General features: G+C 51.7%; 1 protein-coding gene across 3 annotated transcripts in view; it reads left to right on the top strand.

Annotated features, from left to right (window-relative positions):
* Positions 1–12,409, top strand: part of Csmd2 (CUB and Sushi multiple domains 2) — a 550,287-nt gene continuing 537,878 nt past the window's right edge. The window contains exon 1 of one of the 3 annotated variants that reach the window (XM_060379514.1): positions 1–328. In XM_060379514.1, the coding sequence (XP_060235497.1) occupies positions 121–328 (208 nt within the window). In that variant the 5' untranslated portion in view covers positions 1–120. The remainder of the gene's footprint in view (positions 329–12,409) is intronic. The other 2 variants (XM_060379513.1, XM_060379515.1) reach the window with 2 other exon arrangements.

The raw sequence follows: 12,409 nt of genomic DNA, 5'->3' as shown, positions 1-12,409 counted from the left end.
GATTTTTTTTTTTCCCCCTCCCGGAGCAGGAAGGAAAAAAAAAAAAAGCTACAGAGCTCTCCTGACCTCCTTTCTCCTCGGCGGCTAGCGGAGCCTCTCCCTCGGGCTGCTGGCCGCGCTATGCCGCGCTCGCGGGGACCGGAGCAGAGATGTTGCGGCTGCCCGGCAGGGAGGGCTCGCGGCGAAACCGGGATTTGGGCGCTCGTGCCGGGCACCGGGAGTCGCTGGGGCCGCCCGCCGCCGCCGCCGCCACCGCCGCCGCCGCCGCCGCCGCCGCCGCTGCTGCTGCTGCTGGGCTGGGGGCTGCTCAGCGCCTCCGCTGCCGCGGGTGAGTCCGGCCCGCGCCGCGCGCCCCACCCGAGCCCACCCAACCCCGACGCGGTCCCGTCCCTTCCCCCACGCCGGCTCAGCTTCCTCCTTCCGACTACCCACCCTCCTGCTCCTCCTCGCCTCGGTCTGCCTGGAGATCCTTCATCTCCATCTTCGACCACATCCTCACCTCCTACCCTCACGGACGTCTCCAACCCCAAGCCGCAACTTGGCCCGATCCGGCCGGTGTGGGGGACCTGGGACCACAGACGTCCCCTCCCCGGGTTGCAGGGCACCCGGACTGTGGCTTCAGTTTCTCCAGCCTGCCAGCCTCCCCCCTCCCCAAGATGCCAGCTTTTCCGGGATAAACTTTCCCGGAGCCCTACTCCCCCATCCCCTCCCCATTCTGCCTGGCACGCCCGTCCTGGGGGTTGGAGAGGCTCGGCGCGCCCCCTCAGCGTCTGCAGGGTCTGTCTTTCCCTGCCCCCGCCCATTTTCTCCGACCAGAGCCCTTGCCCCCGCCCAAGCAGCCCGGAGACTGCGGTCGCCACCCTCCTCCTCGTACGCCCTCCGCCCCCTCGGTGCTCCAGCTGGGGGCGGGATGCAGGTGGGAGCGCGCCCAGGACCTGGGTCCGGCGCAGTCTTTCTTGAAGGGCCCGTGTCGGGGTCTGGAGGGGTTCGAACCACTGGAGGTGGAAGCAGGGGGTCGCGCCAGGTGGGGAGGGAAGAGGGGGAATGTCGCCGCCAGAGTCCGCGCCGACACATCCCTTCTGCTCGGTTCCCACTCCGCGCCAAAGTGCCCTTTCCCGCGCCCTGCTGCAGCCAAACGCCTGGGCTGCGGCATCCGTGGCTCGGGTGGCGGACCCGATCTCCTTAAGCCAGCCGGGACAGACTTGAAGGGTGTGGAGAGTCCCGGGACTTTAAGATGGATGTCTGGCTGCAGCGTACAGCTGGGGCGGGGGGAGGGGGAGGACGAGGTGGGAGGTAGAGGGGCCTGGAGGCACGTGGACCTTTTAAGGAGCCCGGCCACACTGGAGGTTACTGGTTTCAACTGGTCCTTTTCTACTTTCCCCGCCGCACCTTCGGAAGCTTAGCCGCCATCTAGAAAGTTCCGTTTGCCTGAATTGGGACCGGTCTACCCGGGGATGCCTGGAGCTGCGTTTTCACACCCCCTGGGAGAGAAAACCCTAAGCGCTTGATGCCTGGGTCCGGAGCCGGGACACCCGGCCTAGAGCAGCGCTTTTGTGGTTGTTGCTTGTTTGCCTGGTGTTTTAAAACCACAAGTTGAATCTCTCCAGCCTTGTCCTGGACCATCCCCAAATCCTGTAGCTTCTTCGAAAGTGCGCCCCTCCCCTGGCCGGCCAGAGAGCGAGTGGTAAAAACTCTCAGGCCCTCTTTGGCTTTCAGCGTCTAGTGAACTGTTCCCTCAGACCTTGTCATAGTCCCGACAGTCGTTCAGTGTCAGGGTTCCCTGTCGTGAGGGCTTCCTAAGACAGTCCTGTCTATCTATCCCTACTTGACCGGACTTTCTCGGGTTCTCCTGAGGAGTCATAGCCACTGACACCCAGAGAGGGGCGCCCGCGGTGCGCGTGCCTCTCAGCTTTGGCCTCTCGCACGCATTCACACCCACCGGGAGGCTGCCCGCATCAAATGCTTCTGGTTACCAAGACTTCTCACATGAGGTGTGGGGTCTGTTGTTCTTTGCTGTGGGGTCCATTAGGATGTCTGTCCAGGCAAAGACCCTCTCCGTCTTGGCCAACTGGAACTTGTTTGGGAATTGCCAAATTTGTTTTTCTTGATAGGTTTGTCCCTGCCCCCTTGGCCCCGGGAGAGAAAAAGGCTAATTCACTCGGGCCTGCACAGTGTTCATCCGTACTGGAAGGCTGCCTTGTTGAGATCCGTTTGTCGTTGTCGCTTGGGTAGGTGCGTACGTTGGAGGGTGTGTGTCTCAAGGACGGGCAGTTGCTCCCTGGCAGGCCCAGCCCTGGCTTGCAGAGCGCTAGTTTCTTTTGGAAGCTCTCCTGTGCATTTCCACGTACCGTCCCGCCCCTGTGCAAGCAGCGAAGATTTAGAAATGGAGTTAGGGACCGGAGGTCTGCAGGAAGTGAGGTGTGAGGCCTGGCGGAAGAAAAGACATTCCCTTTGTGATCTCTTTGCACCGTTGACTTTATAAAAGATTGCCTTGGGATTTTGGACCTCTCCTGGCCAGGGGGCTGCTGGATAGAATGACTAGGAGGATTTGGTGTGTGTGTGTTCGTGTTCCTTGTCGATGCCTGTTTCCTTCCATCCTTCCTGGCCTGCCTCCCATCACACTCATACCCCCTCTCTGTGGGACCCCAGCCTCTCTAGAGACCCCTCCTCAGTTACCTGCCCTCCTACTTTCCATCAGTCGTCAGGAAAGAGGCTTCCTCCTTGAAGCCTGTTTACTGCCGGCTTGTAGGCAGGTGTGTCTTTCACGTAATACACCAAGAAAATGTCTTGCTTGGCCTTCCTGACCTCATTCACCCAGCTCCGCCCCCCCCCCAAAAAAAAACCTGTTCTTCAAAGGGGATATTCATTCACTTTCCCTGTTCCCAGTAGCTCCTCTGAGCCAGTCCTTTGAAGTTTCTCGTTTTCAGGCTGTGGGGTTCTGTTTCATTGCCTCCCAGCCTCTAACATTAACACTCAACCTCCTCCCTGAAGCGTGGGGCCCTGACACAGTCGCTGTTCTTACCCTCTCCGCACTCTCCTGGCGAGCTCATCCCTGCTTCGTTCTGTTCTCTAATACTTTTCCGAGGCTGCCAGACAGATCTGTCCTGCCTAACAATCTCCTGGTATACGTCTGTTGGCTCCCTAGTCCACAGACACGTTCAGTCCACTCAGCCTGCACACTCACCTGCCCTCAGGGCACCTTACCTTGGTGCTTCCTTCCCACGTGCCTCCAGAACTGCCCAGCTACCCAGAGCCTTAGGAGGGCCTTCATGCCCTTCTGCAGCAGCACTGGTCCTTGAGGTCTGAAATTTGATACCCTCAGTTCTTCCTCAAGCGTTGTTGCTATTCTCTGGAATGAGAGACTCTAAATATTGAAAAGGCTGGTATGTCCCGGAGTCCTTAAGGAGTAAGGACAGATTTAAGGAAATAGAACAGATATTAAGCTGTACATGTAAGGAGTTCTGATTTTTCTCGCATGTCCCCACCTTTCTGGTTTAAAAACGAAGCTTTAGTCAGTGTCTTTTCCATCGCTTGTTACTTAAGGGTTGACTTCTAAGTCTGCCTCTTGCACCAGAAAGACCCAATGTTCTGTTATGGTATCCAATAAATGTAACAGTGTTTGTCTCAATACTAAACCGTGAGCTTGGGGGGGGGGGGGGACAGAAACAGTGTTTTCTTTCTCTCGGTAGCCCCAGCACCCAGTTACTCCAGGCCTGCTCAGCACAGCGCTGGTGTTTGATGGACAGCTGTTCCACCAGCAGATCCTTTTTCAATGGTCTTTTCCTTGGACAGTTTTTCCAGGGACCGATGAAGCAAGCCCGAGTTTTAGGGACTAAGGAAGCCAGCTAGTTTGCAGAGGAAACACAGGGAAACACACCCAGATCCTTGTTGTGTTTTTTTTTTGTTTTGTTTTTGACTCACAACTAATGTCACAACTAATGATGAGCCGGTGTGCTAGATTCTAGAAGCAATGCAACAAGTCCTCAATACTTCCGGGCCCCCAAAAGGGGAATGTGCAAGGAAAGGCATTTAACTGCTTGCTCACCAAGGGGTTTGGACTTGAAATCTCATTTACTATTGATTTGTGGGCCTATGGTTTTTGTTGTTGCTGTTTGTTGTGGTGGCTGTCTTTTTAAATTAGGCCGACTGTAGTACAGCAGGCAGTGCTGGCCCATCTCGGGTTGGTGACTGTATGGCTTTATTGAAGGAGAAGCTGGAATCCAAGAGACTGAAAAACTAGTGTGCAGGCTCGGATACACTGAGGGGCTCTGTTGGTCCAGAAGAATCCAGCAGGTGGCTTTGGCAGCAGCAGCTCTTGTGTCTGACTCACCCACTTCATTGTCACTGTCACTGGAGCGGGAGTCAGGGAAGCTGGCCGCTCAGAAGAATACATGCTTCTCCTAGAGACCTGGATGATGTTCCGAGGTCTCTGAGGCACAGGCTCCCCAACTCCAAAGGGACACGTCATTCCTCTGTTAGCATAAGATTCCAAAAGAGAAGGGAAGCTGACCGACTGAGGCCGCTGTCCTTGCCTTGGGAAGGTGCCGCAGAGACATGGAGGACAAAGAAACCAGCCAGGGAGCCTGTGTACCTTTAGCACACATTCTTCAAGCTAAGGTGCTCGTGACGTTGTCTGGACATCCAGGGGATTGAGACCTGTAGCAAAGGCTCACTGAGAGGTTGCTGTCAAAGTCTCAAGTGCTAGTGGCCAGGCCCCAGGTCTACCTGACTTGAGATCCTGTATACATTCCTCCAGATGCCATTCATCCCAGGGGACCTAAAAGGTATCAGCCACTTGGACTCCTTCCCTGGATCCTTTACTTTCAGTCATCAAAAAGAGCAATGGCTCCATCATCTTCAGGGCAAGTGTCTCAGAGATGAACGCAAAGTCACTTTGGTGCTGAGCCCCAGACACCTCTCTAGGTAGAACGCTGATGTGGGAGCTTATATCTCCCCACATCCTCCCTAAGATTCCTTAAAGTTCAGTCAGCTTCTTGCCTGAACTGTGGAGCTTCCAGGACAACAAAGCCCTCCGTTGTACCCTCTTCTCCCACCTGACATGGATCCTAAAGTGCTATTGGTTTTCCTATCCAACGGCAACGAATCATTCTTCAGGGGGAGTCCTGGGTGGCCACCACCAGGAGCCATAATCGGAGAAGTGCCTCTGTACAAGCCAGGAGCATCAAGGCCACTCATGTCAAACCCAGTACACAGAAAGCCTTCGAGTCTGTTCTTGAGCCATCAGCATCTGAGGCCTGGGTGGGGCAGGAGCTCTTGACTCACGACTGTCCTTGTTGGAGAGAGTTTTTCCACTGAAAACTCCATTTCCCACCTATCTGTTGCCATATCACCGGAAAATTCAAAACTGAGCTGATCTCTGAGGGGCTGGCGGCCCCCTCCCAGGAATCATCATCAGAAGGATTTTATTTTGTGATGCTAAATATAACATAGGTAAATTATTGAGAATGCCAGATAACTCTTATAAATTTACTTGAGACTCTCTGTGTGGTCGAAGGCTCACATTGCTGCACAAATAGCATTCTTCCCAGCCAGGGTCTCCTTCAGACTCACTTAAGTGCAATTATGATCCAGAAACTTCAGAACAGGAATCGCGTCCATCTTCTACGTTTTCAAGTAGAAAAACAGACTAAGTTCCATTACTAGGGAGCTACATCTATTTATTGATTGAAAGTAAGCAAGTGTGACAGTTGTAACTTTAAAAGGAGAAACCGGAGAGACTTTGAAATTTAGACCATTGGTGGAGTGTATCATCAGAGGACACAGGCGTTTTGTGCAGCGTGATTGATGGCTCTTTCTGAGACAAGCCGGCGTGGTGCAGTTGACTCAGGCCTCTGGAGGTTTGTCTCTCCATCGCTGCCTGCCTCCTTGCCCCACCCCAGTCTTAAGTCCCATTGACAGTCATATAGCACCACTTGAAGAGTAGGGGGTCAAAGATGGATAGAAGTTCGGAGATTGGCAGGATTGGGGGGTGGTGTGGGTGTGCCTGATTACATTATGGTGATGAGGAGTTGAAAATGCAATAGTTTATTTTGCCATTAAACTGTCCCTAGCCTGAAACAGCCACCTCCACAATAACAGCTTGGCTTCCTGGGTCTTGTGTGATCCTGCCCTCCTGGTCCTTGTCATATAATCAATCCTAAAAGGTTGGCTTACAGCAGAGAGTCCAGGAGAAAGGCTTTGTTTGCCCAGGAGTCAGCAAGCTAGTTTTCCAGCTTTGCATTTGGCCTCTCACAATCTGTGTGGCCTTGAGATAATGGGCCTTGAGATAATGAAAATCATAACCTCTCTTTAATTGGGTCTCTATTTCGTTACCTGTAAAATGGGAGCAGCAGTAAGGACCACCCTGCTATGCCAGAACGGACTTAGATGCTCTTGATTCCACAAAACAGAAGGAAGCCAGAGTTGTTACTCTTGGTTCTAAAGTTCACTAGGGTTAGTTCTGTACATCGGTCAGGCTGATGGGTGTGAGCTTCGAGAAATGAGGCGCCTACAGTCTGCCTGCCTGTGCTTTGTGGTGCTCAGGGCAGCAGGTGAGGATGGGCCCCCTCAGCCTCCCATCTCTCACCCACCCTTCCCTGCTAAAGCCAGCAACAGCTGCTCCTTAAAACCGGGAAAGAAGAACGAACTCACCCCCATCCACAGCTCACCAGACCTCCTGGATGCAGCCTCCACACCCTGACCCCTGGCAGAAGTGCTCTGTGAATCTGGGAGAGGCAAAACCTTCACCAACACGTCCATTCAGGGAACAAGATCCAAGCCGAGGGTTCTAACACAGCCTGATGTATTTGAATTGTAAGTAAGGTCTTGTAGGTCTTGAATTGTGCACGGTCCTTATAAAGTATGGAGGGGTGTAGCTAAATGACACCGACTTATAGATTTCACCTGGTTTCAGGTTTCCAGCTTGATTTACTCAACACTGAGCTTTGAAAAATCTCACTGGGCTTCTTCTGTGGGTCTAGCCAAGGACTTGGGTTTCTAAGGCAGTGTAATATTAGGAGTTATTTACCTGTTATGTCTTCTGGATCCGTTTTTCCACTCCTGGCTTTTTTTTTTTTTTTTTTTTTTTTTTGTGCCCTCTGACTATGCACAAAGTGCCGAAGAACCTCTTTGTACCTTTTCTAGCTCCTACAAGTTTTCTTGGGACCCCACTTGATGATAACTGTCATTAGGAATGGGAGCCTGGGGTCCCTCATCACAGGCTATTTTTGTAGCAGCTGATATGCCAGGACCTGGTTCTACCCTGAGTACCCAGACTGTCTGCTTTCCCATGCCCTCATCAATACTTAGTGTTACCCACCTTTCTGATTCTGCTGTTTGTGTGAGTTTGAAGTGACATCCCACTGTTTTGATAGGCGTTGCATCTTCTGGTTACTGGCCAGTCTGCAGGTCTACTAAGTCTACTATGTGCTCTTCAGCCGTTGGGTGATTCTTTTGGGACTTAGTTTCTGCAGAGCTGGGAACTGAACTCCGGCATTCTACGCAAACACTCTCTCACTGAGCTGCATTTACAAACTCATGTCCCCTCATGTTTTACTTTGAGACAGGATCTAAGTTGCCCAGACAGGTCATGAACTTGTGGCCCACCTGTCTCAGCCTCCCCAGTAGTTGGAATTATAGGCCTATACCACAGGGCCTAACCAAATTGTTAAATTGGATTGGATTCTCTCTCCCTCTCTCTCCCTCTCCCCCTCTCTTCCCTCTCCCTACTCAGGACTTATTTAGTTTTACTTTACATGGATGGATGTTTTACCCATATGTACGTCTGTGCACATGTGTACTTGGTTCCTCTGGAGGCCAGAAGAGATTGTTGGATCCTCCAGAACTGGAGTTATAGACAGTTGTGAGCTGACAGATGGGCACTGGGAATTGAACCCAGGTCTTCTGGAAGAGCAGCCAATGCTCTTAACAACTGAGTCATCTCCCCAGCTCCCTAAATTAAATTGTTACTTAAACTTTTAGGGGTTGATTTGCATTTTGTATGTTTTGAAGACATTGCCCTTTGTCATCTTGAAGGTTAAAAATAGCTTCTTTCTTTCCTTGTTTGCTGTCTCATTCTTTGGAGAGAGGTGTTTCAGTCTGACTCAGTCCAACACATCACATTTTAAAAATTATTTAATGTTTGAGGCAGCATTTCCTATGTCCCAGCCTAGCCTTGAACTTGCTGTGTAAGATGACTTTGAACTTCTGATTGCCCAGCCTTGACCTCCCAAGTTCTGGGCTTATAGGCATAGATTGCCATGGCTGGAAGCTGAGCCCCTGGCCTCTTGCTTGCTAAATGAGAATTCTACTAACTGAGCCACATCCCATCCTCAGCAATGTTTCAGGGAAGGCGGGAGCTGAGGAATCTGAGAGCACTGGAGAGCTTGGGAACACGGCAGGTTCCCAGTCCTACCTGGCCCACTGTATTGTGGAGCCCCAGATCCGCTTTGTCCGTCCCGCACTCACAGATTCTATAAGAGGTCTCCTTAAAGGCCCTGTTACCTAAAGATCTGAGTTAAATACAAATCAATCAATCATGGGTGCTTCACTGAGAGAAGATGATAAAACAGGGACCTTCTGCAGGCCATTTGCTGAGGGCCTGTAATATCCCAGACCCTTAGATGGGCTTCAGTGATCTTATATTCAGTGTCCACAGCATCATTTCTCATGGTAAAAGGTGGTAGCAAACCTAAACATACATGGATGGAGAAAGGAATAAATACGTGCTGGCGAGGGTAACACAGCACAGATGTCCTTAGTCATGTTGAACTGAGCTCTGTGTTGGTTGATCTTCTCTTTGGTGTCATTAAATACCCGACAAAAGCAAGTTAAAGAAGGAAAGATTTATTTTGTCCCACAGTTTGAAGGGACAGTCCGCCATAGTGGACTGGTGGCAGGAATGTGAGGCAGCTGGTCACACTTGCATACGTCATCATTGAGCCTAGAGAGATGGAGGCTGGCGTCCAGTTGGCTTTCTCCTTTTCATTTAACCCAGGACCCTAGCCCATGAAATGGTGCTGCCACACTTAGGATGGGCCTTCTCACTGCCATTGACTCAGTCTAGACATTCCCTCACAAGTGTGCCCAGAGGTTTGTTTCCATGGTAATTCTAAACTCTTATCAAGTTGACAACAGAGTAGGTCAATGATAGGTCCATGGCAGCATGGCCTATGACCCCTCTCTGATGTGGACCCCAGGGCAGGACAGAGTCAAGAGGATATAAAGGAAAAGGGGGCATGGCTGCTTGTCCCAATGGGATGACCCAATGCAGTGGGAAGTGACCAGTATCCAGGCCAACTCACAGAATACAGTGAAGACGGTAGGCAGAGGGGCTGCTGGTGCTGGGCCAGCTTGTGTTCTATAGTGGTATAAGCCAGTGTTTGTGCTGGAGGCCACAGGGATCAGGAGGCTGCTGTTGGATCCCTAGCGAAGCAGAATTCCACTCAGGTGCCAGGAGGAGCCAGTGTTGGGTGCTGGTCTCAGGCCACTCCTGCAGCTCAGAGTCACTGCCTGTCCTTCCACAGCCTGTGCTGAAGGGCTGATGAGGAGTCGGGCAACCAGAGGAGGGACAGAGAGCATGCTTGGGCAGGCAGTGAGGGCCATGGCCTTCTGTGCCCTTTGTTACAAGAAGGCCTCCAGAGTCTTCCTCTCTTCACGTGCCTCGTTGGGCTTTGTGGCCTTGAATGCTACTTCAGACATAGTGAAGCATTAACCATCACTGTCCTCAAAGATGGTTAAGACAGTAAAGTTGATGTTATGTGTAAGTTACCACAACATCACTGAATCGAATAGGGGCTGTCTGTGTATGTCTACAGAAGGAGCTGGGGAAATCTCCCAGAAAACAGGATGCTGGGGTGAGTTCTGAAGGAAGGTATAGCAGTGAGTGGGCAGAGGCTGTGGGAGCTCATGGGCGTGGGTAGGTTCTTGGTGGAGTGAGTACAGGGCAAGTTCAATTTCAGAGAGTTCAGTGGTGGGAAAGCCTGCTAAAAGGAGAGAAAGTTGGCATCTGGAGCAGAGAATGGTGGTTTGGTGGGTTGCCAACCACCGGTGTCTGAAGGCTTAGGGAAGGGTGAAGGTAGGGTGGTCTCAGAACACAGGTGCTGTTGGGGAACCTAGAGGACCATAGAGAGGTGAGCTGGGAGGGGCCTAGAGAGGACCTTGTTCCACCCATGCGTCTGCCCTGTGTCCTGGCCTCCTGGACCTGAAGGAGCTGTCAAAGGTGCATGAAAGCCACTCACAGATCCTCGATCTATGTCACCGTGCTCCCTCTGCATGAGTGTTACGAAGTTTTCCTCACCGGGGAAAAATGACAATAGAGCCCCTGTCTGCTTTAGCAAGGCACTTCAGGGTTCCCACTTGTGGGGAGGCGTTCAACCTCATCTAAGTGAGCCATGGGTACTATTCAGTCTGGTTTCTGCCTCACCTTCCTTCCCTTCCCTCCTTTCCTTTCTGACACCCCCTTTTTCCTAGTCCTGTACTTCCCTGGACATGAAGACCCATACTTTCTGTGGAGGTCAACTTTCTCTCTACCTAACCCGCCCCACCACTCACAGCCTCTTCCTCAAACTTAGCTTCCTTGCCTCCACCCAGGACCCTCCCTTCTCTGGCTTCGCCTCAAGTCTGGCTTCAGCCCAGCAGCTCTGCCAGTTAGCAGGGTTTTAAGACCTTTGCTTGCTCCGTCTGCTGTTGACCCAAGGTCTGGCTCTCTAGAACATTAACTGAGAACCAAGTGTGGTGGCCCTGAGCTGGAGACACAGATGCAAATGCCGTTTCAAATCAAGTTCACTCCCCAAAGGACAGTTGTAAGGACTAGGAGCCCAGGGAGCTCTCGGCAAAGCAAGAAGCAGTGTGGCGCGCACTGAGCTGGCGCGCACCGAGCTGGCCTTATCTTGCAGATTCTTCAAGCGTGAACAGGTAACTAGTTGGTGCCAAGGATACAGGGTTGGATGTTTGAACAGCAGGCTGTTTTGGGTGCTTTCGCATCTGTACTCCTACCTCTGCATTCTAACTGTTTCTCCAAAGCTGTTCCTTACAGAACTCTCACAGAAATGTTGAGGCCTACACCTTTCTCTCTTTATACCTCACAATACTCCAAAGCGATGGGTCTTTTCGAAGTTGGGTAAGCTGAGGGATAAGAAAATTCAGTTTAGCCAGGCGTGGTGGTGCATGTCTTTAATCCTAGCATTCAGGAGGCAGAGGCAGATCTTTGTAAGTTCCAGGCTAGCCTGGTCTACACAGAGAGAGTTCAAGGATAGGTGATGCTACACAGAGAAACCCTGTCTGGAAAAAAAAAAAAGAAAAAGAAAACAAAAAGATTCGGTTGCTTGTCCAAGTCCATACAGGCAGGAGCAGAGAGAGTCTGGATTTGAGATTTCTTTAGTTTAAAAACCCATAGGCTCAGCCAGTCCACGACTTCCAGTTAAGAACCAAGTCCCAACCTGCCTCTCATCTTCAGAATCAGTTATCTTGAAGTGAGCCAGATCGCTGCATTTTTCGTACATTTGCCCCACCATCTTTTTGACCCACCTTCTGTCTGTCTGTCCAGGAGCGATTCAGGTGCTCATCTCTCTAGGATGGAAAGTGAAGTTTACTGGAAACTATCTCCAACACTCCACACTGTGGTCCCATCCCTGTGACCCTGACCGTGAAGGATGCTAGGAAGGTCTTCCTTGTAGGAACATCCTCATTGTCTTTGCAGTCGCCTTTCTACCCGTACTCATTCTCCTTACTTCCTGTCCCTCTGCCTCTCCTGTCCCCGGGACTACTGTGCCCAGGAGGTGATTGCCAGGGTGACAGCTTGTTAGTGAGATGTGCACGATATACTGGGCAAGCTTAGCATTCCTGAACTGCTCAGCACGCTTCACATAAGCCCTGGGGTGTGGGAGTTCCTCAGTCACCAAGTCCTTCCTCCAGCCTGGATTTGTTAGGTGACACCCCAGCACACTCGGGGAGCCTGATCCTCAGCTTCCTTCCTTTCTTTACTAATTCCCACTATTCTGGATTTAATGCTTATTGGAAAGTGAACAAAAGCACGCACATGTTGTTTTCCTCAGGTCGCTGGTGGGAGGCAGCATGGAAGGCTGTAGAAGAAAGCTCTGGAGTGGGGCAGCCAAGCCCAGTCTTCAAGTCTCCCCTTCATCCTGGATGAGGCAGCACCTAGTTCCGTGGGAGAGATCCACCAGAGCAGAGGCGCCCTAGCCCAGGACAGGGCATTTAGAAATACTCCCTGAGAAAAGCCAGAGGCTTATCAGGGAAACTGAGGTAAATGGTCAGTTATGCAAATAAAAGTGCTAAGACAGGAGGTCTACAGACACTAGAAGGCTCAGGGATGGCACCTGTCTATCTATCCACCCATTTATTCACCCACCCACCCACTCACCCATCAATCCACCCATCCACTCACCCACCT

Source organism: Meriones unguiculatus, chromosome 3, assembly GCF_030254825.1.
Source record: "Meriones unguiculatus strain TT.TT164.6M chromosome 3, Bangor_MerUng_6.1, whole genome shotgun sequence".
In the NCBI taxonomy this organism is placed as follows: Eukaryota; Metazoa; Chordata; class Mammalia; order Rodentia; family Muridae; genus Meriones; species Meriones unguiculatus.
The sequence above is the reverse complement of the archived record's forward strand: the minus strand, read 5'-3'. Positions and strand labels throughout refer to the sequence as shown.